Source organism: Triturus cristatus, chromosome 10 (genome assembly GCF_964204655.1).
Source record: "Triturus cristatus chromosome 10, aTriCri1.1, whole genome shotgun sequence".
NCBI lineage: Eukaryota > Metazoa > Chordata > Amphibia > Caudata > Salamandridae > Triturus > Triturus cristatus.
Genome location: NC_140593.1, coordinates 993046410 through 993074022, shown reverse-complemented (window position 1 = coordinate 993074022; position 27613 = coordinate 993046410). Strand labels below are relative to the sequence as shown.

At 45.1% G+C, this 27613-nt stretch overlaps 1 protein-coding gene across 2 annotated transcripts in view; it reads left to right on the top strand.

Annotated features, from left to right (window-relative positions):
• ATPAF2 (ATP synthase mitochondrial F1 complex assembly factor 2) overlaps positions 1-27613 on the top strand; it is a 223041-nt gene that overhangs the window by 124821 nt on the left and 70607 nt on the right. For both annotated transcript variants that reach the window (XM_085628961.1, XM_085628962.1), the window contains one exon: positions 7520-7665. In XM_085628961.1, coding sequence (XP_085485087.1) covers positions 7520-7665 — 146 coding nt within the window. The remainder of the gene's footprint in view (positions 1-7519; positions 7666-27613) is intronic.

The window sequence follows — 27613 nt, the reverse complement described above, 5'->3', positions numbered from 1 at the left end:
CCTATGCACCCGGCTGCTCTGCGATAGGTAACTCTGGCACAGGACTGTGGTGGTTCTAAGGGATATTGCGTCTGGATACCTAGTGGCATGGTCCACCACCACTAGTATATAACTGTGCCCAGATGCAGTAGGAGGGTTTCTGGGACTAATGATATCAATACCAACCCTCTCAAAGGGTACCCCTACCATAGGTAGTGGTATAAGGGGGGCCTTTGTGGTACCACCTGACTTGCCACTGGCTTGACAGGTAGCACAGGTGCTTCAAAACTCCTTGGTGTCTTCTGACCTGTGAGGCCAGTAAAAGTGTGGGACAAGACTGTCCCAAGTCTTACTTTGGCCTAGGTGTTCTGCTAAGGGAATGTCATGTGCCAAGGTGAGTAGGAAGCCCCTAAACTTCAGAGGTATGGCCAACCTTCTGGTGACACCAGGCTTGAGGTCTCTACCCTCTGAGTAAAGGAGTCCCTCATCCCAATAGATCCTGTGGGACCCACTGACACTCCCAGCAGGTTGCTGTCTGAGAGGTGCAAGAGAGGGGATGGTTTGCTGCTCCTGACTCAGATCTGCCCCGGAAGGGAGGCCCCCTGTCCCCAAGAACTCAACCTGATCAGGTTCCAGTTCACCTGTGACAGATCCTTCACAGGGACTGAGATCATCTCCCTCAAGAGACTGATCCTCTCTCTGAGCCTGGGGGAAGACACAGCCTTACCCCTCCTGCTTCTACTTTTGGAAGGCAACTGGTCAATTTTTCAGAATCCAGAGCCTGTTCAGTAGACATAAGTTTGGCCTGTGACCTGGTCACAGCAAACACATGTGCAGAGATGCCCAGCATTGCTGCATGAGTCCTAAGTTCCACCTCAGCCCAGGCTGAGGTTGCCAAATTATTGCCCAACAAGCATTCCACTGGAAGGTCTTAGCCAACCGCAACTTTCTTAGGGCCAGTTACTACTCCCCAGCTGAAATTAACAACTGCCAAGGAATGATCAGTCCTGACATAGTTTGCATTGGTCACTTGGTACATCTCATCAAGTATGATCTGGTCAGGACCCACAAGATCTTTTGTCACAATAGTGACACTTGCACCTGTGTCCCTGTATGCCATGGCCTCCTTACCATTAATCAAAGGCTGCTGTTTGTATTTGCCCAGGTTACTGGGACTGGCAAATAAGGTGGCAATATCCATGCCACCATCACAGACAAGTACAGCCTGAGCTGGAGTTCTGACTAAGCCAGAGTCCATCTCAGAGCCCAAGGTTAACCTTACTAACCCCTTGTTCCCTGTACCCCCACTTGAAACTGTACTAGGGGGACCAGTTGCCTTAGGGGCAGTGGTGGTTGGAGTTGAATCCTTGCCCTTTGGACAACTGGCATTGTTTGTCCAATGGGTCTTTTCTTTACATAAGTAACGCCAAGTTTTCTTTTTGCCTTTTCCCTTCTTGGATTGTGAGTCCCCTTCCAGATGCATGTTTTTGGGACCCTGATGAAGACTTGTCATCTTTACCCTTGTCCCCACCCTCATCTTGCTTCTTTTGGTCACCACAATGGTTCTGGTTTCTCTGCTTCACCCTGGTTTTGACCCACCTATCTGCCTTCTTTCCCATTTCTTGGGGAGAAGTCAGATCAGATTCACCCAGGTATTGATGCAACAACTGATTTTGGCAATTATTAAGGATCTGCTCCCTCATAATCAAACTGTACAATCCCTTGAAATCATTCACTTTGCTGCCAAGCAACCAGCCTTCCAGAGCCTTAAAGGCACTATCCACAAAGTTTACCCTGTCCTGATTCTGTGCCTTTTGGGTGTCTCTGAAATTAATCCTATACTGTTCAGTGGTTAAGCCAAACCCATGAATGAGAACACCCTTCAGAACTGAGTAATTGTCAGCATCCCCGTCTCGAACAGTGAGGAGCTTATCTCTACCTTTGTCAGCAAAGGAGAGCCACAAGATAGCTGCCCACTGCTCTTGAGGGACCCTCTGATCTTTACAGGCCCTCTCTAAAGCAGTTATCCATTTATGGATGTCATCCCCAACATGGCAGGGAGGGACAATCTTGTTCTGGTTCCTATTGTCAAAAGAATGTTCTTTAACTCTAGGGACACTGTTGCTACCACCGTGGGACTCTAGTCCCACTCTTTTTCTAGCTCTCTGGACTTCTAGGGACTCTTTGTCTAGGGCCAATTGCTGTTGCCTGAGCCGAAGCATAGCTTTCTCAAGTTCCAGAAATTGGTACTCCCTGTCCAAGGAATGGTCCCTCTTGCTAGATACAGAAGTCCCTACAGACTGTCCTGAGGGATGGGATTCTGCAGAGAGAGATCTAGATCTCATTGGTAAACTCTGCACTCTTCCAGAAGGGTTGAAGAGGGGGCCATCTTTGCCTTCCTCATCATCTCCCTGAAGAACTGAGTTGTCCAGGTGGGAACCCTCTTGTTCCTCCTGACCAGGGTTTGAGTCTAGGTCATAAAAGGTGTCACCTCCTGACCGGTCCTCATTCCCTGCCCCACCCACTTTCTCCTGTTCATCTGACACAGGGGTCTTCCTAAGGTCATCAAGAAGTAAGGCCTCTGTGAGGCATTGAGTGTTGGCATTTCTCCATGTCTTCAACTTTCTAGAGGCACAAAGGGCTTTCAATTCTTGGAATGAAACCTCACTGTATCTAGAGGGCAGAGAGCCACTGGCATCTCCTTTAGAAGACATACTGAGTGTGATGAGGTGTTGCACCTACCGAACCAAGTGGGAACTAAACTCTGAGGTTGGATAAAGGGTGTGCTAGACCCTTGACTTATCCAACCCTAATTTCAGTAGAACTTGCTTACTCTAAGCTAGTATTATATGTAACTAGTACTTAGTGGTTTTCAGTCAATCAATACAATGATTTATCTGGTAAAACAATGCAGGCTTGAATCCCAACCGCTGCACACCAATGTGAGAAGTTGGCCTGGCATATGATGTCCACTAATTAAAGTGGGCACCTTGCACCAGTCCATACAACCCTTAGGGTGATTTAAGAGGTCAAAGATAACCTTAGAAAGCTATCCAATTGGTTGCTGTGGAGAGCAGCCTTCAGGCTTAGTCTTGAAGGAATGTTAAGCAGCTTGTTTTACCAGAATGCAGCCTTATAGTATTGGTTAAATGAAAGGAGAACTAAACAGTGGTTATAAAAAATATGTATTTATTATTATAACACACCTTTAAATACCTCACAGTATCTGCTACACACAGATAAACACAAAGCACATAATACATACTGTAGCACAGAAACAATCGTAAGTAGCACTAATACACAGTGGGCTCCAGGGGGAGACCAAACCATATACTAAAATAATGGTATAAGAACCACGACTTAAGTCAAGACAGTGTCTAGAGGATGTAGAATTGCTGGGACTCCAAGGAACCACCCAAGGTGATTAAGGAGGGACCCTACGGTGGACGGGTGCAGTGTGAAAACACGACCGCATGCTACGTACAATTCAATGGGAGAGTCGCGGCTGCAGTTTTGCTGTTTAAAAACCCTTCCCAGTGGATTACGAAGAAACCCTTTGGAACCTAGAAGGTTTGAGAGCCATCCCACCCGTGGATACCGAAGTACCAGAGTTACCTTTCCCAGAGAAGCCGGGTGCATAGGGCTGTAGTGGCATCGTAAACTGCTGTAATTTTCAATGGGAGTCTTCAAAGAAATGCCACTGCTGGAAAGAAGGAAAGCTTCTGGTGGAATCCACAAGTGGATTCTTGAAGGAAGGAACCTGAAAGCAGAGGGGACAGAGTCTCAGTCACTCAGGAGTGATCAGGGCTCTGTAGACAAATGCCCACCGATTTTGGGTGCTTCAGGTGTGATGAGGAAGACCTTGACAAAGGTCAAAATAAGGTTACGGTCTGGCCCAGCAAGGACCAGAGGACTCACCAGAGCAAGGGGAGTCAGGGCAGGCCTGGAGCAACCAGGGGAGCCCGAATAAAGCAGTGTTGTCCCTCAAATGGACCCACAGGCCGAAGGCACACGAGTCCCATGGGGACCTCTTACTAATTTCACAAAGTCACAGCTTGCAGGGCACAGAGTACGAGGAGGCTCGAGTTCTTTGTATGAAAGGTGCGCAGAGGTTGAGGCTATCGATAGCCCAATGCACGAAGTTGGGAAACCCCAACAAGCATAGGCAAAAGTACGCGGTGCACAGGGGTTGGGTTCTGTGTGCCCCACAAGTGATACTGGCCTCAAACTCCGTGAGAGGGCAGCTCCACCTCAAGGAACGTAGGAACCCACCTCCTGTGTTGCTGGAGCCTTCGGAGTCCGCAGGAGCTCAGGATCCGCAGACCCGTCAGTTGCGTTACGGTGCCTGCGAATGCAGTGGAGTGACTCCTTCACTCCAAGGGAGATAACTTCAGTTGTCCTTCATGCTCCACAGTTCTTGCACTGAGCCTGTATGGTGCAGAGGCACAGATGATGCTTTGGCCCAGTCGAAGTCCAGAGTGTCCAGACCGTCGAAGGTCAGTGGTTTCTTGTTCAGAATCTTGTCCATGTCGAATCTAGGGTCCTACAGCCAGGTAAGCCCTTAAGTACCCACAGGAGAGGGTTGGACAGATTCAGGGGACCCTCCCAGGGGAGGTTCAGGACAGTGGGGAGGTTACTCCCATGTCCTTTGTCCAGTTTCGTTCCAGAGCAGGAGCCAACGGCTCCCAGGACTGGATTGAACTGGACTATGCACAGGGACACCAAATGTGCCCCTTGTGCAGACTTTTAGGCACTTTGGAAGTGCACCCACCCAGTCCCAATACACTAAATCCTGTCTGGGAGGTGGTCACACCTCCCTGCGACAGGATGCCTATTGTGCTGCCTTCCTCTGCTCGAGCTTGGCTCTGGAGCAGGAGGGCAGAAATGTGTCTTTGGTCAGCAGCAGCCATTTTGTGCCATCCGGTCGAGAAGGCTGGTACTGGGAAGACCAGGGACCCACAAAGCTTGCTTCTGAGGGGTGGAGTCATACCTCCACATCGGTAACCGGTGTGGAGGTATGACTCCAAGGTGTTTGATACCAAATTCGACATGGTTTGTTGCAGCCGTTTTCGAGAGAACATTTTACGCGAGCATATAATGCACCTCTACCTATATGTCTAGCTGCGTCACCGACAACCCGGGAGAATGGTCTCCGAAGGCTGCAGGGGTGCTCTGTTCATGCAGGGGCATCCTCTCACGTGAAACCCTGCACCCTGCCTTCAGGATTGTCAAGGCCTGCTATAGGGTGACTTATAGGTTTTAAGTATAGTGACCTATAGATATAGTGAACCTATATCTAAAGTAAGTGGTGCATGCACCATTTATGCAGGCTGCAATGGCAGGCCTGTAGTTCAATTTTGCATGGCCTCTCATGGGTGGCATAAAACATGCTTTAGCCCATGGGAGGACTCTGGGCTCCTATGCCCAGGGTACATGTGTACCATATACTAGGGACTGACCAGGGTACCCCAGTATCCAATCTGAAGTGTACCTGAGTACATGTAATTACATTTTAGGGAGAAAACGGATAGACTGGGGTCCTGATTAGCAGCATCTCAGTCAGACTAGTCAAAAACAGTGTAACATCAAGCAAAAAGTGGGGGTAACCATAAGAAGCAGCTCCTACTTTCCTACAGGAGTACCAAGAGATGCCAGCTTAAAATGACTGATCAAGTTTGTAGTGGTGTCTCCTTGTGCACTGATCAAATGTGCAAATTCTAAACCACTCTCCCCTTTTTAAAAATATTATTGTAGTGTCTTGTGCCTAGGCCTAAATAAGTCACTGTTCTGTCAACTTTTGAATGACTCCAAATCAATCGGCACAGCTGACTATCTCTACCACTTGCTTTTCCTCAGTCAAACCTGTCCTGAACAACGTCACTGAATTCAAATTAAAGCCAGAGTCTAATTTAAGAATCTGTCTGGTCCATAAATGTACGTCTGGTCCTGCACCTTTTATTTTTTGTTGGTAAAACTATGCCGATATCCCTCCCGGAATTTACGATCATGTGAACAATGTCTCTATTCGCTCGCTTAAACTGAGCCTCATTAGAGGTCTGTGCTATCTCGGTCCTCACCTGAAATATGCAGAACACATTTCTCATTGCATTATATCAATCTCTTCCCACTTTCTTTTTAGTAAGCAATATAAAACTTTGTTAAGTAATAATTCTGCTTTGTTTAGTAGCTTCCTTCAGCGCCATGTGATGCAGGGGTAAAACTGGCTTTATAAGTCTTTTTAACACAACACTTTGTAAATGTTTCTTGGATGCCATTTGAAGTGAATGAAGTATGCATTGTTTCAATTGTACTTCATAAAGTTTCAACGACACTAGTGGGCCTGAGGTTATTGTAGGAAAATTCCTTGCCTAAAGTATATAATCTTATGAAAGGTGACCAATGAGGTATTGATGCTGCCCATACACATACCTGGGGTATCACAGTCACACAGTTGGTGCTCCCACTGATAAACCTGTTGTCTCAATGTGGGAAAGCTCACTGATGTCAACACCTACCAGTGACCAGTCCCAGTGGCATCCAGTCACCCCTTATTCTGCATAATCCTCCAGCAGTTGACTTCCATTATATAGTTGTTCCAACTTCACGCCCAATTTATTGCATGTGTACCCAGTGTTGCTGTTCTGATTCCCCATCCACTGTTTGTATTATCAAGCCGCCCCTGCATCATTACATCGTCACACTTCTCCTTTTCCTCTATAGCTCTCTCCTGGCTATGAGCCACCCGGAGGAGAGAAAACAAGCTGCCTTTGTGGCTGTTGCGTCTCCCTCCCCTCAGTACAGTTGATTACATGCAGTGAACTCATCTTCAACACCTTGCTGTGCTCTAACAGGGAAGAAGGCATTTGAACCAAGGGCACTGACAGGAAACTGTGATGAATCAGTCAATATCGCCTTGCTTACATCAAATTCCAGAGCCAACTGCAGTGGTAAGACCGCTCTGCACTAAGAAGGCGGAAACTGTGCTGTTCCTTAGTAAAAGCCCCATTCAAGCCTCCGATTCAGTGCAGACCATAAGATAAACATTGTAAAATTCCTTAGGGCAGCCTTTTAGAGGATCTTCAGGGAGTCTTAAACATCTGGACATAACAAACATTATGTCTACTGGCCACATTCACTTAACCATTAAAAGTACAAATAAGTGCAATAATTCATTTAAAGTTATGTGTTTCATGAGGCTTGTGCACCTGTCTCATTGCTCTTTTTTTGTGTGAATGGGTTGACGGTCTTGGTCTTTACCAGTGAGCCTGTATCCTAATTGCCCAACCTACCTTCTTTTTAAGTAGGCTAACCAAAACCTTTTGCCCAAAAACTGTGTGCATAAAATCCTTACATTAGATATTTAATCCCAACATTTTTAACTTTGAAAGTGGTGTGCATCATTGCCTATCACCAAGACACTTTTATCTTTGAGGCTTTACTTTCCCCATCTTCCATATGGTAGTGGGGATGCTAGTTTGTGCTGTTGTCAGTAGTGCTTCCTTTAATTCCACTGATTGGTTCCTCACTTTATATTCTTCAGGTGGCTTTGAGATCAGTCTCGATCGGAAGAAGCTGAGGACCCCGCAGGGGAAGCTGTTTGTTGTCCCCAACGAGACTCTCGCCATTGCAGTGGCCACAGAGTGGGACTCCCAACAGGACACCATCAAGTTGTTCTCCATGCATCTGGTGAGCGCAGCAGCTTTTGCTATAATTCAGCGAATACTGACAGATGACTGGGGATGCTTTTAACAAGTATTTGGAACCCTCTTCTGCACTCTGTTGTAATCCTCCTGCTTGTACCATGGGAATGTCAATCAGCTACTACAATGTCCCCTCCATATCATACAGTGACTTGAAGTATTTCCATTCATGCGGGCATGGCGTCACTTCAGATGTTTCATACTGAGTTTTGGATAATGGTAGGGTGCTTCATCAAAAGGGTGGTTCACCAATTGCATAATAGATGTGTGCTGTTTAAGCATGTAAGAGGAATAGCCGTATATATTACACCTTAGAATAACTCCAAAATCCAACCTTTATGCTCGTCTTGTTTGTACTGGGTAAGATAATATCTATATCAGATGATATATTTGGTTTGCTGTTGAGATGTGATATGGCCCAAAGTACAACAGATGTAATTAATGTCATATTGTCATAATGTCATATTGTTCCTTGTGTCCTCCTCTCTTACTGAACCACAAGGAGAAACTATGCATTCAGATGAGGCTCAAACTTGTTTCTTTTTGAGATAAGACTTCCCCTCCAGATACCATCAGAAAAGAGCTATGAGCCCAGACATTATTCTTTCTGGGAACACACAACAGTCCCGTAAACCGGAGCCTCCGCTTTACTGTTTAATATTTAATCTTCATTAGGTACTTACGGTAAGGCTCATTTGACATCACACGAATGGTGCATCCTCCTGGCGCTTTTCACTTCTTAAAGATATACTTTATATATGCTGAATACATCTTTCCATATCAAGAGTTTGTTTGCAATTACTTAAAAGTTTTTTTTAAAAAGGCTGTGGCAGTGTGCCTCCATGTTTTTGAACATTTATATACGTGTCTGAAAAAATCCATTAAGGAAACTTGTACCTAAAACTCAGGTTTTTGCACAGATTGCTACTCTGCTGTAACAGGTTCCTGTCAGTTTCCAGTCAATAGATTCTGAGTAAATATATTGCATAAAAGAACTCTGTATACCTTGTACCCCTGTCAGAAAGCATGTTCCCCTGTCTCAGCAGTCTTGTAGAAGATGAATGAGTTGTAACGGTGCATGGTTAAGCATTTTCCTCCATCCAAGCACTTAGGGGCCGAGGGAGCTTTAACTTTTTTGAGGCTGATTGCTAAATCATGTCCCAGTGTGGCCTGGTGATCCTTGATTACATTCAGATTTTCTTGAATCTAATGTGCATGGTTTAGACGTACATAAGTGGGGAAAAATATGCCACTTCCACATTTTGCAATATTCAAAAGGACCCATGTGAACATATATCTCCAGATGCACATCTACAAAAGTGTTGTCTTGTAGGCACAAGGTTCTAATGATGTGTCATGCCCAACTGATGAATAATCCCATATGGGAGCACACTCACTATTCACAAAGCAAAATGTGTCCCATCACTATGACCACCATTCCTTTGTATTTCGAGGACAAAGTGGACATGTTTTATTTCTGCATCCAGCACTCATTAAGACTGGCCCTTTAAAGTCATTCTTTTGTAATGTGCTTCTGAAATGGGAAGGCAAGGCCTGCTGATGTCAACAGGACACATACAGTCACTGACCCACTTGGTCTGCAGAGGTCTTTGTATAACTTAAAACAGTGCTTGCTAATACTTAATTATGCAGGAAGGAACAGCATGGGCAGATATTCACTGTCTGGTTTGCCTTCCCAGAATAATGAACCAATCGGCATGTCATTTTTCTGAATACGATATGCACACTACATCTTGAGCTGACAAAGACATAGCAGTTTCAGGCCTTATGTTTGTAAGTGGGTACAAATGTAAACAATGGTACAACATGCTCTTAGCAGCAGTGGTTACCAAGCATCTGTCTAATAAGTATTCTTCTAAGGATTTCTTGTGTGACCAGGCAAAGATCACCTTTTGCTCTAGCACACTTGGTGATGTAGATGATGATCATAACACCCTCTTTTTTCCTCCTCACTTCCTTTCTGTACTTGTATCTTCAATACATTAAAAGATGGGCTCTGAATCGGTTTTGTCCCAATCTCCTGAATAAATGTTTGCCTGACTCTCTTCAACAAGCTTTTTGTTTGTCTTCAGAAATCACCAGGCATTGCCATGCTAAGCTGTTAGAATCTTGCTGATTACATGTCTGAACCATCACCATCTCTGACACGTGCCAACATAACTAAACAGCACGTTTAATCGGGAAGTGAAACACACGCTCGATTTGCTATATCAGCTGTGCTTTTTTCTGTTTGACCTTTCTTCCTTTTCTTTAAATGTAACCCACCATAAACAGACTAATCAACACAGTTGAGACTTCTGACCAGGGTATTGTCAAGGAAGTGTAAAGGCCAGACTAATAATTTGCCTATGTTCGGTAGCAGTGAGTTTGATTGATACTTTTTTCCTCTGCATAGATGTTATATTCTCATGTATTTGTCGCACCAAGTTCGGTCTCCGAACAGGCTTTTTTTTCTTTTGGGTACCAAGGCACCTCACATACTAAACCAATGCGATGCCAACCCTAAAGTTCTACACCAGAGTTACACTGGCATCACCGTGCCTATGTCCTGTATACCTTAAGTACTGCCTAACACCTGGAGGCGACCGTAAGGGGAAAGAGGGCGGGCCCCACACAGGTTAAGATACGGGAGACCTTAACAGTGTACCAGGCCGAAGCAGAAAGGGAATGTCTCTTTCGAAGCAATGGCGTGCAGATGTGGGGAGGGAGAGCGCCCGGGTAAAGCACTTGCCGAAACTATCCGACCGCCCAGAACGGCGAATCATGTACTGGTCATACGGGATCGGGAAGGCAAGGCGCATAGGGACACGGCGGACATAGCAGCAGTTTTTATAGAACATTACCAAACGCTGTATACATCCTGCGCGGTGCGACAAGCTGAGACTCTGCAATACTTGCAGCAGATTGAATTGGATGGCTTAGTAACTGGCAGAATTTTTTGCGGCTGACTTGGAATTAGACAAAATCCGGGAAGCCATAATGCAAATAAATAACGGCAAAGCGCCGGGACCTGACGGCCTGGGTATAGAATTTTATAGGAGCTACATAGACACGCTGGCCCCCTTTCTGAAAGCAGTCTATGAGGAAGCCGCCCAAACGGAAATACTCCCGCCTACCATGCGGGAAGCAATGCTGGTCTCGCTGCTAAAGCCTGGAAAAAACCCTGAATCCACAGACTCTTATAGGTCACTGTCACTGCTAAACTGCGACGTCAAGATTTTGGCGAAGGTCCTGGCCAATAAGCTTACACTTTTAATGGATAGACTCATTCGACTTGACCAAGCGGGTTTCATACCTGGCAGATCATCCTCACATAATTTAAGGACTCTCTTCTCTATCCTGCATGGAATCGACCATGAGGAACAGGCGGTGGCGGTGTTACCCAACACCACCAAAGCGTTCGACTCTCTGGAATGGGGGTACCTACTCGTGGTATTGACACACATGGGAGTTCCTCCTGGGTTTCTCATGGGGATTAAATTGCTGTACAATCGGCCATGCGCCTCATTACTTCTGAACGGTGAAAGATCCCCAGCCTTCTACATCACCAGGGGCACATGACAGGGATGTCCCCTTTCACCCTTATTATTCGCGATAGCCATGGAACCGCTGGCCGCCCTGTTGTGCCAACATCATAAACAATACGCACTAGACTATCCCACACGGCCCGTTGTCGTCTCGCTGTACACGGACGACATTACGCTATATGTGCAAAATCCAGCTGAGGGGTTAAACGCCATGATACGTGAAATAATAAAATTTGGTGCCTTCTCGGGAATCACTACCAACTGGGGAAAATCCCAAGTCATGCCGCTCACGACATGCACCACCCAGTTTAACATGGACTATCCACTGCAGTCGAGCAAAGATGAGGTCCGAAATCTTGGAATCACCATCACTAGAGATAAGGAAGAACTATTGCGAGCTAATTATGGGGTGACTCTCGCTAGGGTAGAGGACATGGTCAATAGGTGGATAGCTCTCCCTCTCTCTTTAGCAGGCCGAATAGCCTTAATGAAGATGGTCATCATGCCCAAATTTCTATACTTTTTCACAAACATTCCCTTCTCCCCTGGGCGCCCCTTCTTCACTAGGCTGAAAAGTCAACTAATCCGTCACGCGTGGGGTGGGAAACAACCCCGGATCAAATAGTGCACTCTCACGCTGCTGTTCGCTCAGGGCGGATTTGAAGCGCCCGATCCGGATCTTTACTATCTCAGTGCTCAGGCACACTTTGCCGCATACTGGCTTGCACCTCCGCCCTTTATGACTCACTTGGCGGTGGAGCAGGGGCTCATGGAGCCACTACCCCTTGTGGGATTCCTAGGTGTAAACGACAAGACAGCAGGGGGAAAGAGATCCACTGTGGCTTGTACAAATAACGCGTCACACGCCATCGCAAAAAGGTCCCAAGTTCCCATGCTATATTCTCCACTACTCCCCCTGTTCGACCAACATAACCTACCACTTACACAAGAAGAGATTTGTGAACGCATGCTACTCCAACTAGGTATAAAAACTTGGAGACATGTACCACAAGGGGTAGTTTAAAAACGCTGCTGAATTTTTGGGCGACACTGCCCCCACCACCATGGATCGATTCCTATATATACGCTTGAGACAAGCCGTTAAGGCAGCTACCCCTGCATTCCCAGCAGAACCTCTCATGCTGCTCCCATTACACCAAAGGTTGCTGTCAGGGACATCACACGCCGTATCCCGCATATATAAAGTGGTCGTGGGAGCGGGGACACACAACGCACAAAAAACGAAACAGGGATGGGAAGCGGAACTGGGACGCCCTATTACGGAGGAGGCCTGAGAATACAGCTGTCAACAGACTGAGTGCATCACTGCTAGTAGCAGGTTCAGAATTATCCACTTCAAATTCCTCCACAGAATGTACTACACCCCGGAAAGGTTACACAGACCGACAGGTGTGACTGCTGTAGGCTAGAGGTCCAATGCACAATACTGGTCAGAAGTGGGGGAAAGCCCTGGGCAACATGATAGGAGGGCAGCTTGATCTCGCGCCATAAATGGGTCTCCTGGGATACCTTCCAGGCCATAAATGTCCTGTTAAAAGATATTTACCAATTAGGCTACTCGTGGCCAAGCGCAAAATTGCCTGCAGATGGGGGAGGGGCAGGGCACCCAGATTCAAGGGCTGGTTAACTGACCTTACTTACTGTCAGGAACAAAACAATATATACGCCAAGCTGCTACCCCTCCGTTCACGACCTTGTGAAGTCTGGGAACCACTCACTAGATATATGCTCAGAGAAGCTGCAACCGACACGGAGGACGGAGCCGTTCCATCGCAAACCAACCACCAAATCGAGAACAACGGGTCGCACGACCAAGGGATTGAACTCAAGTGGGGCTATAGTGCCATTCTGCCTGCCACATATGCCTGTATTGACTGTGGTATGTTGGGAACTGCTATGTTCTAAATCCAAACTATGTACTGTACTGATGTATTTCTGCAATGCTAATGTAATGCCTGACACGCATTTTAATTACTGTGTTGTTGTACCCTAAAATGCCAATAAACAAAGTAAAAAATAAAAATAAAAGTACCTCCTAACACAGACAGGGATAGAACATTCCAAGCTAATTCAGAGAAGGCAGTTTGGAGATGTTTTGCTTGCAAGAGGAAAGACAGTATCTTGCAGAACCATAAAACCATTCGTCCGATAACTAGTCATACCAAACATTGCATCGCCACTCAACAGAGCAAGTTTATTAATGAAAATAATGAAAATAACTTGCTTGGAGCAAATAAATCAGGACTCCTACCAGGCTGCTGCAGCTTTGAAATGGTCACTATTCAAACTGTAGATGATACTCTGTGCATTCTGAACAAGGGAGACTTGCTTACCGATCCTTCTATACCTCTCACCAGCATTCAATTAAGTGGGCCATAAAAGGCTTCTGAACATCTTGACGCTTTCATTGGGTACGGGTGGCCTGGGATGGTTTGCATATTTTCTCAGGGTCGACTACTTGTAGTAAAATGAAAATCTCCATATCCCATCCTGTTCCCATGCCATGTTCAAGATACATACCAACCAATCCTACCATATTTTTAGGTCTTGCCTGCAATCAGCTTTTGACTGTCTGTTTGTGAAAGACCTCCTATGGGCCATACCAAAAACTTACAATGGGTTGAGATCCCATCCATTGCTGAGCAATGGTTGGCTTTGCCCATCTTATTTGCTTGCTTCTTATTTGATGGTTTTTCTTCATTTTCTTGTGGTTGACCCAACATTGGTGCATAGCTTCTATACCATCCTTTTGCTTGGAAGATTGGTATTGTTCCACTGCTCAGATTCAGGGAACTATTTTTTCCGCTCGCTTTCAGAACTCCATGCAAGTGCATTTGTTTTCTTGCTCTCTCCAGCTCCCATGTGCTGCTTCCCGAGAGGTGTAAAATGTGTTTGCTCTATAGTTGCTGTTTTCACTCCTGTTATGGTGCTGTTTGTTGTATGACGTCTCGATACCGCATGCTTAGCCTTCCTTGAGGCTGTTACTGTCCTTATGGGGCTCCGGCACCGTGTGACCTCACACTAGAGGTGCTCTGTGCGTTCCGTTTTCACATTGGTAACTACAAAGAATCCCATGATTATTAACAAAAGATCATTGTGTACATTTAACAAAGACTATAATGTACAACTCACTGCAGCTGTGGTGCGTGTGCGGTTAGTGCTACAGCCTGCAATTAAAAAAGGGTGGTAAAGGTCATATTTGGGTACTTCAAGGGAAGGAGTGCTAAAAAAAGAAAACAGGTCGACAACATCTATTCCGGGGGGCGCTAGGGGGTGCATGACCAAGATGGCCGCACTCAAGTGAGGTTCGAGCGGTCCGGGCCCAAGAACAGTTAAGAATCCGCATTCCCCACCAGAATTATGGGGATACAAAGCAAGGATCTGAGGGCGCCACGGCTTGAGCACCGGACAGATCCCGATCGGCAAACCCTGAAGAAAGTGAAGGGATCGAGCTTGTGCTTGCTGGTGGTGTTGGTGGGCAGAGCAGATACAGCAGGACAGCGGAGGCGACTGATAATCGAAGCCAGGGCTGCACAGGTGGTGCAGGCCACGTCGCTCGCTTGCTCGCTACTACAACCCAGGGCATACAGCATTAAGACATGGATGCCCGGGGGCCCAGCACTTGTGCAGCCCGGTCCTTTGGATGAGGAGATTCGCAGCAGCGGTCCCAGTGTGAGCACACGGAGCCACCGCTCACATTTGCTCCCGGTACCGCTGAAAACTGGAGAACATGTACGGAGAGCGCAACGCGAACCCTCTCCTCAACCCCACTGCCCACTGCAATACGGGCTGATACATCAGCACACTGCTGGTAAAAAAAATTTTTTTAAAACCCAGCCCATTACTGCGGCTGCCAGATTGACCACCCGGGTGAGTGGCTGGATATCTGGGCCCTATTGCCTGCGCCGTAGGCTGAGAGCTCCACTGGGGGATTTTCCTACTTCTTTGATATAGAGACAGTGTACTAGCAGGAGTCCCATTGCCTAATTGAGACCACACACTCTGGAGGCTGTCGGTTGAAGTAAGAGCCACAGTGCAGAAGCCAAGCAATCAAGTGAAGCTGCATTCCCAACCTACCACACAGACAACTGGGATCCCATAGATATCTCTAACCACAAAGGATTTCAAATGGAGTCTGGACCCCAGAGAAATCGCACCATCGACCTGGTGAGTCCAGCGACGCCCTACTGCCCATAGCCTGCAACGCAATAAGGGTCCAACATCCTGCTGAGAGCGCAAGCAACGGTGCCAATATAACCATCAACATCTTGCATCAGGGAGCCAGGTGGGTTTCTGGTCAAACACGGATGGGCTACCAAGACTTTGAGGCCAGGCACAAATAGTCCCCAAAGCAACACTGGTGGCGTAGTGCTCCAGCCAGCTCCCACATCAGACAGCAAGAGAGAGGGCGTGCAGACCCTTGGGCTCGGCAAGATGGGTAAAGCAAACAGTAAACAGGCAAAACTCCCTTTGAAGCGCGAAAAACTACCCGAACGCAATCAGAAGATCACACAGATGCCCAAGCCCCTATATATAACCAAGACGAAGACTGGAGATCTTTATTGCTCACTATGAAAAACAGTCTCGCGCCCATTGAATCCAAAATGGGCGCTATGACCTCCCGTATGGACACCATCGTCTTCAAGATCGAAAAACACGATCATAGAATCCCAGAAACTGAAAATAGAATCTCTGAATTGGAAGACAGCGCAACAAGTAGTAAAGAACAGATATCGCAAATGGATCATTTACTGAAATTAATCGCAGCCAAAAATGAAGATTTGGAGGCGCGTTCCCGCCGGAATAATGTACGCATACTGGGACTATCGGAAACAATGAATACAGGCCGCATGGAAGATTTCATCGAAAGCTTACTCTGCGACTTGTTTGGAACTGCGGCATTCTCTCAACACCTGGTGATTGAACGGGCCCATAGATCACTGGGAGCACGGCCTCCTCCCCGAGCGCCACCACGACCTGTTACTGTTAGATTCTTTAATTACTGGGATAGGGATACAGTGCTGCGCCTAGCACGGGGGAAAAAAAGACAATCGAGTACGAAAATACCACCCTCTCATTTTTCCCGGATTTTACATTGACCATCCAAGAGGGAAGTGTATCCCGGTGAAGAGGAAGCTACAAAACGCTCAAATCAACTACACCATGTTGTACCCGGCACAACACCGCGTCACTCATCAGGGGAATCAGTACTTCTTCCAAAATCCTCAACAAGTGGAAGATTTTCTGAAAAGGAACCAACGAACGACATCTAAGGCGAACTCAAATAGATCCAGATCCCGGTCCACCTCACCGCTGTCAAAATTGGACTGAATGTCGGCACATTGGTGACTGTTTGCAACTAAGCAATGCTTAAAAACACCAACAGCATCACCTCCACTTGAAAAGGACGTCCTATATCTCATGGAAAGCCCATGGAGTGAGATGTTCACAGTGACATGATCCAGAAGGTACTGTTAAGTTCATAACTTCGGAAGGCCTATAAAATGCCTGCCTCCACGATTAGAATTTGTGTCCCTTGGTTTTCTAATGGCGCAACATAACTCTGAGCCGGTGCACCCACCCCTCCCCCTTGCACTTATCCACCTAGTGACAGTCCCCCTGGTGTCAGGACTAAAAGGGTCTGTGGGAAGACGTGAGCCCCTTAACAGCACCTGTACAGGTGAAACCCCTTTGTGTTCTTTCTTGTGTTAGAGATAAGTTGTCAGAGATGTTTACTAGTAAGACAAGTCAACTGTTGCAAATATATTCTAAGTTTAGGACGTGGTGGGAATGCATATCTGACAAGTGGAGATGGATGTCGGTGTGGGTGGTGGGCGGGAAGGGTAGTCAATCACAGCATCGTGTGCTTCTTGATCAAAATGTCAGGTCGCTGCAGGTTCACAGCTCAAAACGCTGTTGTAAAAAAGGCAGACTTAGGTTCATCTGGTTACTAGATAGTGATGGGCCCCAAGTTGCAGGCTAAGCTTCACTGCTTGTCCTGGAATGTCCGCGGGTTAAATAACCCAGGCAAAAGGTGCCATATTTTGGGTTATTTGGACAGGCACCAGATCCAAATTGCTCTATTACAGGAGACTCACTTAGACCCCATCACCACCCCAAACTTTGTTTCCCCATGGTCATCACAGCGCTGCTTTTCGTCTTATTTCACGTACGACAGAGGCATAGCGATACTTATTAAAAATAATACACCATTTGTACTGGGAGGCACTCTCCTTGATCTCCAAGGCCGCTATTGCATAATGTGGGGCCAATTATGGTCCCAAGAGGTTACCATTGCTAATTGTTCCGGCCCCAATATAGATGACCCCCACTTCTTTGCCACCCTATGGGGTCAAATCCTTTCAGTTGGGTCGACGTTCGTCCTTTTGGGAGCATTAGATTGGTCCCATCCGTCACTGCAGCATCGTACCGCTGCACAATGACAATTGGCAGGGATTATTACAGATAATTATCTTTTAGATGCAAGGAGACACTTACACCCTCTGCCAAAGAAGGTATTCATCAATCTGCAGTACATTTGACCTGATCCAGGCTCGACAATTGGATAATCTCAAAGGGAATGGGACATTGGGTTGACTCAGCGGAACATCTAGCAAGGACATATTCTGACCACTCCCCAGTAAAAATGGTTTTGTCCATCCCGAGATGCGAGGCGCCCTATACTAAATGGCGACTAAACTCAACGGCTTCATTAGATACCGTATTTCAAGCCAAAATCGGACAGGAAATTCAGGACTTCTTCCAGCGTAACACAGATTCCGTGCCCAAAGTCAAAATGGTTTGGGCAGCATTAAAAGTCACCATAAGGGGGTCGTGCATTGCCAAAGGAGGGGAAATATTAAGAGATATCTGCAAGCAGCTTAGCAAGCTTGACACAAGATAAAATCCCTAGAGCAAGAATTGTGTAAAACCGCTGTAGAGAGCATCATAAAAATCACACTGCGCAACAAATTAACGGAGTACAATGACACAGCGGAACATGAATGCAAATTCAGAAGTAAATATCAAGCACGTAGATATGGAGAAGGGGACCGACCGGGGAAAGCCATAGCAGACTATATCCGACAGCCTAGGTTCTGCAGTTAGGTTACTGAAATTCACGACTCCGGGGGGGCGATTCACAGTAATACCACAGGCCTCTTACACACCTTCACCGCATATTATACTGCCCTATATACCTCAGAAAGGAGACAACCTCTAAACCTCCCGCCATATTTTGAAGACACTGCTCTGGCCTGGCTGGCAGATTCCCAGAGAGAGTTCCTAGCCGCAGACCTAGAGGAGGATGAAATCACAGCAGCCATTATGCAAATTAATTCAGTCCGGGCTACCAATAGAGTTTTATAAACCTTACATAACACACCTAGTCCCTATTTTTAAAACGGTAAGTGAGGATGGTCTACTCCCACCAACCATGAGAGAGGCCATGATCACCTCTTTGCTTAAACCTGGTAAATCAGCCGAACATTGTGAATCTTACTGCCCACTCTCGTTGATCAATTGTGACACTAAAATCCTTGCCAAGGTTCTTTCAAACGGGCTAAATTTGTTAATGAACACATTAGTATTACCTGATCAGTCTGGGTTCATCCCAGGGCGAGCGACATCACATAATCTCCGGACATCATTTAGTGTTTCTCGATGCCACCAAGGCGCATTCGACTCTGTTGAATGGGATTATCTCATTGGGAACCCTGCGATATACGGGGATGGCCCCAGGTTTCCTCAAATGGATAAAACATTTATACTGTCAACCTACTGCCACGGTTCTCCTCAATGAGACGCGCTCCCCTCCGTTTGCAATTACAAGGGGTGCACAGCAAGGCTACCCGTTATCCCTGATACTATTTGCCTTAGCTCTAGAACCACTTGCAGCAAAGCTGAGGCAACACCATAAGGAGCGAGCACTAGCATACTCCACCAGACACCTTTTAATATCACTCTACGCGGATGATATAACTCTCTACCTTAAAAGGCCCACAGGATAACCTAAAACCCCTTCTACATGAAATTACCAAGTTTGGGGAATACTCAGGCATACATATTAATTAGAGTAAGTCAGCCATATTCCCACTCACCGATAAGGTCGTACCATATTCACTTGACTATCCCCTAGAATGGTGTAACAAAGAGGACAAATATCTAGGGATTAAGGTCACTAGGGACAAAAGCGAACTGATGCAAACCAAATACGGTGATGCCCTAGAAACCGTCACAGACTCCATCACATAGTGGATAGCAGTGCCGCTGTCCATGGCAGGGCGGATTTCGCTAGTAAAAATGGTAATATTGCCCAAGCAGCTCTACCTATTCGCAATATCCCATATAACCCGGGGAAAACATTTTTCAGGGCTCTTAGAACACACACAATCCGGCTAGTATGGGGGGGGAGACAAGCTGGGCTTAAGTGGGAAACATTGACTCTTCTGTTCTCACAAGGGGGGTTCAACGTACCAGATCTCGAACTCTATTATTATTGCACACAAGCACACTATGCCACGTACTTGTACCACCCACTCCCTTTTATACCACAATTAGCAGTAGAATGGGATACACAGACCCTACTCCCCTGTCAGGCCTCATTTTCATGCATCTCAAAAAGCGCGATACAGATCCCACCACAGTCGCCTGCACCAACTCTGCTTTGAGGTAAATAGCCACCAGCCAGTTGCCCTTGGTATGTCACCCGGACTTACAGGTCACCTACGAAAGGCAATGTAGACAATTGCTAGAAAACTCCAAATAGTGATGTGGGGTGATATGTATGTAGATGGGAGATTTCAGACGAGGGAACAATTCTCCCGCAACAGTGTACCCACAGCAATGGAACTGTTTGTTTGTTAGACTCAGATAAAGCATCAGGGCTGCCACGGCAGAATTCCCGCACGAACCACCAGTTCTTCCACCATTACACAAGCTTTTACAGACTGAACCACCCCAACATGTAACTTCGCTAACTTACCATGACACATAAAAAGCAACTAAACCTTGTAAATTAGCATCACTCTCAGAATGGGAGACTGACCTTGGCACACCAATATCAGATAAACAGTGGGTATTCCGCTGTAAACAAATAGAGGCCATCACAGCCAATAGTAGGCTGTGATTGATCCATTATAAGTTTTTACATAGGCTGTACTATACTCCTACCAATCTACACAAATTCCAGCTAAGGGAAAATGACAAATGTGCCAGGTGCGGCAGAGACGGGGCTGGATTTCTACATCTAGCATGTGAGTGTCCAGCAATATACGAATACTGGCAACATATATTCAAAGCTATTTCACAGATGGTGGGTACAACACTCCAGATATCCCCGGGTGTCGCCATACTAGGATACATTGATGAAGTAGAAACTGCACATAAGAAATATCTGGCACTGGGGTTCCTGATCGCAAAACGTAAAGTAGCCTGTAGATGGGGTAGAGGACGGCCCCTAAATTCAATGAATGGCTACAAGATCTCATAATGTGGTAGGAACAGTCATTTACGTTTGCAGAATTGCTCCCACCCACTTCCAGGGCAAAAGACCTATGGTATCCCCTGAAAACCTACCTCTGTCCTCATCTGATGATACAGGAGATACCACAAGCAGACAGGACGGCACAGTGTCCTGAGGGCACAAGGGATACAGATTGATCCTCGCCCCTATTACAAACTAAAGGCATACATGGGCCCCCGCCATGGAAAATACACTGGCAAATAAAGAGTCTAGTGGTCTAGGAATTTTAACCATCGTGATGTTATAATGCATTCTACCTTATAACTTCGAAAAGATTAAGTATCAACACTAATGGCAATCGGGACGATATAGATGTACAACATTAAATGCTGAGATATGTAATAATTTAATACTGTGAATATGCGCTGAAAGTACTGTTCAGTGCTGTGTAAGACTGAGGATTTTGGTTGTGTTTTGTCAGAAAAACGTTCAATAAAACAAATTAAAAACAAAACAAAAAATAATCTATTCAGTTTCCTGTATATCATCCAGCATAATTCCGTAAAGCATATTTCATCTCATGTATTGGTTTGTTTTTAGTGGGAAGTATACGTTACTGGAGAGTTTCAGACTGATTAAAATAGTTCAAATTAAATTACCTAGACACATCTTTTATTGTGTTTTGAATTTTCAAAATGCCAAGATTTATTTCACTTTGTGCTTTTGGGTGAAATTCCTGGGTTATAAGATTGTAAAAGTTAGCAAATATGGGTGCATATAAATTAAACTAGTATTGCAAAGGATAACATGTAAATCAAGTGGAAAAGAAGCCCGGAATCAAATGTATGATCATTTAAAAGGGAAGCGAAAAAAGTAAATAAGTACCACGTTCTTTTCGTCTTGTCACTTTCCGTGTTACCAAGGATGGTTATAGCATGACTAATTAGCTGATAAAATAGCATTAGCCAACACGAGGCATATTTGTTTCAGTATTTACTAAATCGTATAGCTCTTAGAAACTGCAAAAGTGCTGTTTGTATGATTATTTAAAAGCATGTTGTAATTGAGAAACACAGGCCGAAATTCGCTGGTTTATAGCTTCTCCCATACTACATTTCTGTGCACCCTTCTCCACAACCCACCTCACCCCCAATACTGTCAGCCCAGCATGGACCTGAAATCCTCCCCATAAACGTCTGTGGGACAACGCGAGCCTACAGTTCTGTTGTATAGTGATCAGGCAACAAGTGGACATGCCATTTCGCATACACAAAAAACATGCATACATAAATGAGACTGAACAGACCTAAATGGAAACCATGGCATATGTGCTTGTTCGCACACACAAATACAGAATTCAAGACAATCTCTGACATATTGTAACATGCAAATACAATCATTCAGAAACAAAAACCGAACCAACCAAACACAGATACTTGTACACACATGCATATACAGAAAAGGCACAATGTTTTACAGCCTTGCATATTGTAATACACACATACACATACATAGACATAAAAGACAGACCGACATGTTATGCACACATATTTACACAAGTACATGCAGAACCACTGTATAATTCCTAGAGACAATTTACATCAAGAGCTGCTCCCACAGCTGAAAAGGAGCAATGGTTGAGTGGCTGTACCATTGGTGTTAGGTCACCCCCTCGCCTGGAGCGGCACAGTCTCTCTTTCCAGCTTCTCATTCAAGGCTCCGTCACTGTGCGCACATGCCATGGAGTTTCTCTCCATTTCTGTGTTTTCATTGGTAAGTGCAGACAAAGTCAAGATTACAACTAAACGAGCATTTGCAATGCAATAGGTCTCGCATTTGCGAGAGTTTAAGCTATTGCCATTGTAAAGGACAATGCCTTTTATTTGTATGTTTTGAAAATCAACACATAAATAAGCATTGTGATGTACAATGCCAATAGCTCAAACTCTTGTAAATGCGAGACCTATTCAAAGAAGCGGCTGCCATTGTCCCGGGCTGCCTAGAAAGGGAAAGCGCGCATGGTGCGCTGAATGTTGCACAAAAGCATGCCATGCCTGCAGTAGGAGAATCTATTTAAAGAAAATAGTGCTTATAGACTTAAAAAAAGACTCACCGTGTAACAACCGAAGTAAAAGGGCCATTCCTCATGGGAGGTTACAAATGAAGACAAGGCGGTACTAAGGAGGGACTGACAAGCCTATTAATTAATCAGAAGCCAGCATTTATGAAGGACAATGATTCAAGCCAATGACAAATATGGGCGGAGAGTGGGCGGGGCTTCTATTCCATACTCCAATACAGCATGCCTCGCAGCGCATGCGCTTCTCAGGCTCGACCTAAAAACACATGGGGTACATTCCACGCGGTACCACTTTTGCCCTAATCCGAGCAAGGACAATGGAACCCCACCCTACAGTTGGGGTGCTGAGAACCTCTCAAGCTCCTGGGCCCCTATTGGTAAAGCTCCTGCTTCATTCTCGGTAGCCAAGCCCCTGAGCAGTTGCCAACATTTCTAGCTAAGAGCAGCTCTGGTGTGTTTGCATATAGAGTCCATACCTACAATTAAATAAGACACTGGGGCCTGGTGCGCGGGAGGACACATAAGAATCAAAAATTAATATGCAGGGTTATTAAATATTTTGTTTTGGTTTCATCGCACTTAATAGGTGCAGGCTCTGAAGCCCTGCTAATATTGGATGTAGAAAATAATAGTATTAGTCAAAAAGAGCATCTTCAGATAACATTACCAAAATCTTGCCTACCCTTTGCATGTAAATGCTATAACTTGTCTGATTTATAGGGTAGCCCTTTACACTAAAGTGAAACATGCGTATCCTGATATTAGTAGTGTAACCCGTTTTATAGTAAAATGGGTCTTTGCAAGCCTTTTACCAAAAGGAGGCATGATCTTTCCTTACTGAACATGCACTGAAATGCCTGTACTCCTCTGTTTGTTTTATTATATCAAAGTCTAAACCTCTTTTACAGATTAATTAGGAAGAAAATACTTTAATAAGATCATATTTACAACTAGGCTCTTCACTAAAACTGTTTTTATTGTTACATTTGTTCATGAGCTGGAAATTAAGGTAATATCTGGTAAGCACAAGAATTTAAACAAAAAATTAACTCTACATGTGGTGAGGTCACACAGCGCAAATAGAAGGGATTTTTTAATAGCTTCCCAACTATTACTATTTCTTTTTTCAGTACATATTTGTTACTCCTAATTTGGTGCTGTGTCCATGCAAAACAATGCTTTTCTCAGCACATCATTTAAATATGCAGGATTGTGACTGTAAGAGTATTTTTTACAACCCTTTTACAGTGAGCTAGGCCCTTTCATCCATCAACCCGAAGATGGTCATGCAGTGAGTTCTTTGCCATCACATTAGTGCTCAGCCACTGCTCCCACTATGACAATACTGCCCCCACATTTGCAGCCTAACACACGATGATGCCATTTCAGTCCATGCTAGATAACTACATATGCCTTTTTATATAACACAAAGTCACACACATATGCAATCTTGGTGAAAGTCAACAAAATATCAGCACACATGGAGGAAAACGCACTCTAGTACAAAACTTCATGTACATCTTCATACATAAATGAACACTAACAAAAGTACATACCCTTGCTCAAGTGAAGAAACAAACATGCATGAACCACATAGCAGCACAAAAGTCGATGATAATCAATGTAATTAATAGTAATAGACATTGTCGAAGTCGCTTATGCTTAACTAAAAATATAGCAGATCTTTTGGAAGGGCTTTCAGATAGACTGTGTTGAGAAGAATATATCCAAAATGTAGTGTAAAGGGAAGAACGCAGCACATTTGTATTTATTTAAAAAGTATTAAAGTTAAACATTCAAGTTTCAAGATGAAAATATGCAAACAACTTGATATCACAAGTCAACAGCGATTAGTCTGTTGTTTTGTAAAGCAATCTTCTCATTTGCTTCCAGAATATCTTTATTTGCATAGCAGCACACACCAAACAGCTACCTTCTAGTAATTGCGTACTATTCTGCAGTTGGCTATACTTTTTAGATCTCACCTACAGACAGCTTTAGCGTCTTTTGTCAAAGACTTGTTGTCTCCAATAGAGTGTGCTTTGGGTCTGCCCTTTGCGCATGATTTAGCTTCATTGTCTTTGGCTTTCCTCCCTATTCTTGAATTTGTCATGCCAATTTAGCATTTCTTCTTTTGTCCATCTTTTTGTTCGAATGACGTTTATTCTTCCATTGTTGTCATCAGAGATATACATTTTTTCATTTGCCTTTTAGTTCTCCATGTGCGCTCATCTCATTCTTCTCTCTCGTTCTGAGGTCGGTGTAGGCTCCCCAATACCTCTCCTGGCACACCTCTGACTCATCCTTTGTTTCTTTTCCCCTTCTCTATCTCCTGTTTGTGATCACAATACATCTCTCTCCCTGATATCCATGTAGGATCACTGGTAAATGCCACAACCCTACATTCTCATCCATCACTTCCTCACCCCTACCTTCCCCACTTTATTTATAATTTATATGTATTTATGTTTTCAAAATTTTGCTTCACAGTTTGGCAGCCTCTCACTGCTACAGGGCTGCTCGCCTCCTTGCTCTTCACTGCTGCCTACTCCTCCCCTCCCCGTTCACCTTATTTTCAATTTTAACTTTTAATTATTGTAGCAACGGGCAAGCCTCCGCACACTGCTACCCAAACCACTCACTTCTTTGACACTGCACTCCATCACACATATTGTTTTCTTCATTTACCATTCTGAAGTGGCCATCAGCCATCTTGGAATGGTAAATAAGTGTTTGGTAAATGCCAAAATGGCTGCAGGTGCATTACAAAGTAGAAACATGCTTGTATACACAATAGCAGTCGTATTGGAATGTATTTTCTTTATGTAAAGACCCATTCAAAAATAGATGCCGATGCATCAGCATGTGTGCAGATGTGTCACTATGAATTGGCAGCCATTTTAAGATTAACTATTGCAAGTGGTGGTAAAGCCAAAATCTTGGTCTTTTTCAGTGCCTGATCAGACATTTTCCAAAGCTAGTTATCTATTAAATGGAGCCTCTATAAAACATGATTTAAAACATAATTATGAACGTCCACCAGTGCCCAGCTGAACTTTAAGATCACTGCGGAGCAATACATAATTGCCCATGCATAGTTTCTGAGGCAAATAGATGAATGGATATCCAAACACTGTCAACAAAACATTCCTGTCAAAATGAAATAATTATTTTCATGTCCGATTCATGGGCCTGCCATCTCCCCAACCATGACCGCACTCTCTTGTGCAGAAGAATCAAAAATTAGCTAGCATTCGCGCCAAGAATTTTCAATTCTATTAAGGACACGGAGGCGAGGATTATGCTTCTCTTTCTATTTATTGCTACCCACAGCAGCCAATGAAAACTTTTGTTACATGAAAAACAACAACATTTCTCATGATGCATATGTCACATCACTTCCTGCAGGGCCCCATAAGAGCCAGCCATACCGGAACTAGTCCTCTTTCTTTGCTCCGAACAGAAGTCCAATAAGTATTAAAGTTCGAAAATATTAAAGTTCAACAACAACAGCTTCCAACGTGGAAGAACACCAGACCAGCTGGGAAACACGTCACTCCGTACAGTGGATCAATCCATCTTCTTGTCAGATCCTGAAAGAATAGAAATAAACAACCCGTAACTTCTGTCAAAACAGAGTATATATAACACGGGTGGGCAAAAATTACATTACAGTAATTTAACCGGGTGGGATAATCCTCGCCTCCGTGTCCTTAATAGAATTGAAAATTCTTGGCGCGAATGCTAGCTAATTTTTGATTCTATTACAGGACCGGAGGCTTCGTATTATGCTAGTTTAACGCTGATTAAAAACAACAGAGGATATATCACCCACCGGTTTATAATAAAATTGTTTAAACGTGGATTCAGACGACCAGTCTGCAGAACGCATGATATCTTGCACCGTAGAACCCAGCATGAAAGTCTTGGAGGCCATGGCGCCTCGAACAGAGTGTGCACCAAACACTTGGGTATCCACCCCCGCCTCTTGCATAACACCTTTCAGCCATCTGGCTATGGTAGCCGCAGTAACAGGTTTATACGGTTTTTGCAGAGCAATTAACAGTTGTACCACACCATCAGGCCTGAGAGACCTGGTACATTCTTCGTAAGCCTTGAGACATTGAACCACACAAAGTTTAGCATTATCAGGAAAAGCATGATAATCCACACTACGTGACAAGGTTTTTGTTCTAGACGTAATATTAAACGAAACGCCCTCTGGAGTAAATACTCTACCTGTAATATCGAGCGCTTTAACATCCGAGGAACGTCTGCAAGCCGCTAGGCAAAGTAACATGGCCAGTTTGGCCGACAACTGCTTCCTGGACAACATATTGTTGTCCGGCCAACTATTGAAGAGGGACAGAACCATCGAGACATCCCACAAAGAGGAATACTTTGGTTTGGGAGGATTGGCTACTCTAATGCCCTTTAGGAGTTTACAGATTAGAGGATGCATCCCGACAGGCTTGCCCTCGATCTGAGAGTGGCCTGCCGAGATGGCGGAGCGGAAGTTATTAACCGAGCGGTAGGCTAAACCCTGCGACGCCTTCTCCGAAAGAAAATTTACAACATAGGGTAATCCTGCCCCCACGGGATCCACATGCTGTCCCATGCACCAACGAACCCAGCATCCCCAGGCCGAAGAATATCGTTTCCTGGTAGAGGGGGCCCACGCCTGGTTGATAAAGCTTGCAGCTTGGTCCGAAAATCCTGGCATTTGCCAACGCTGCCTGAAAGTCTCCAGGCCATCAGGGTCAGGTGCCCCGATAGCACCATCGGGTGTGTCTCCCCCTGAGGGCCCTGGAGCATGGTCGAG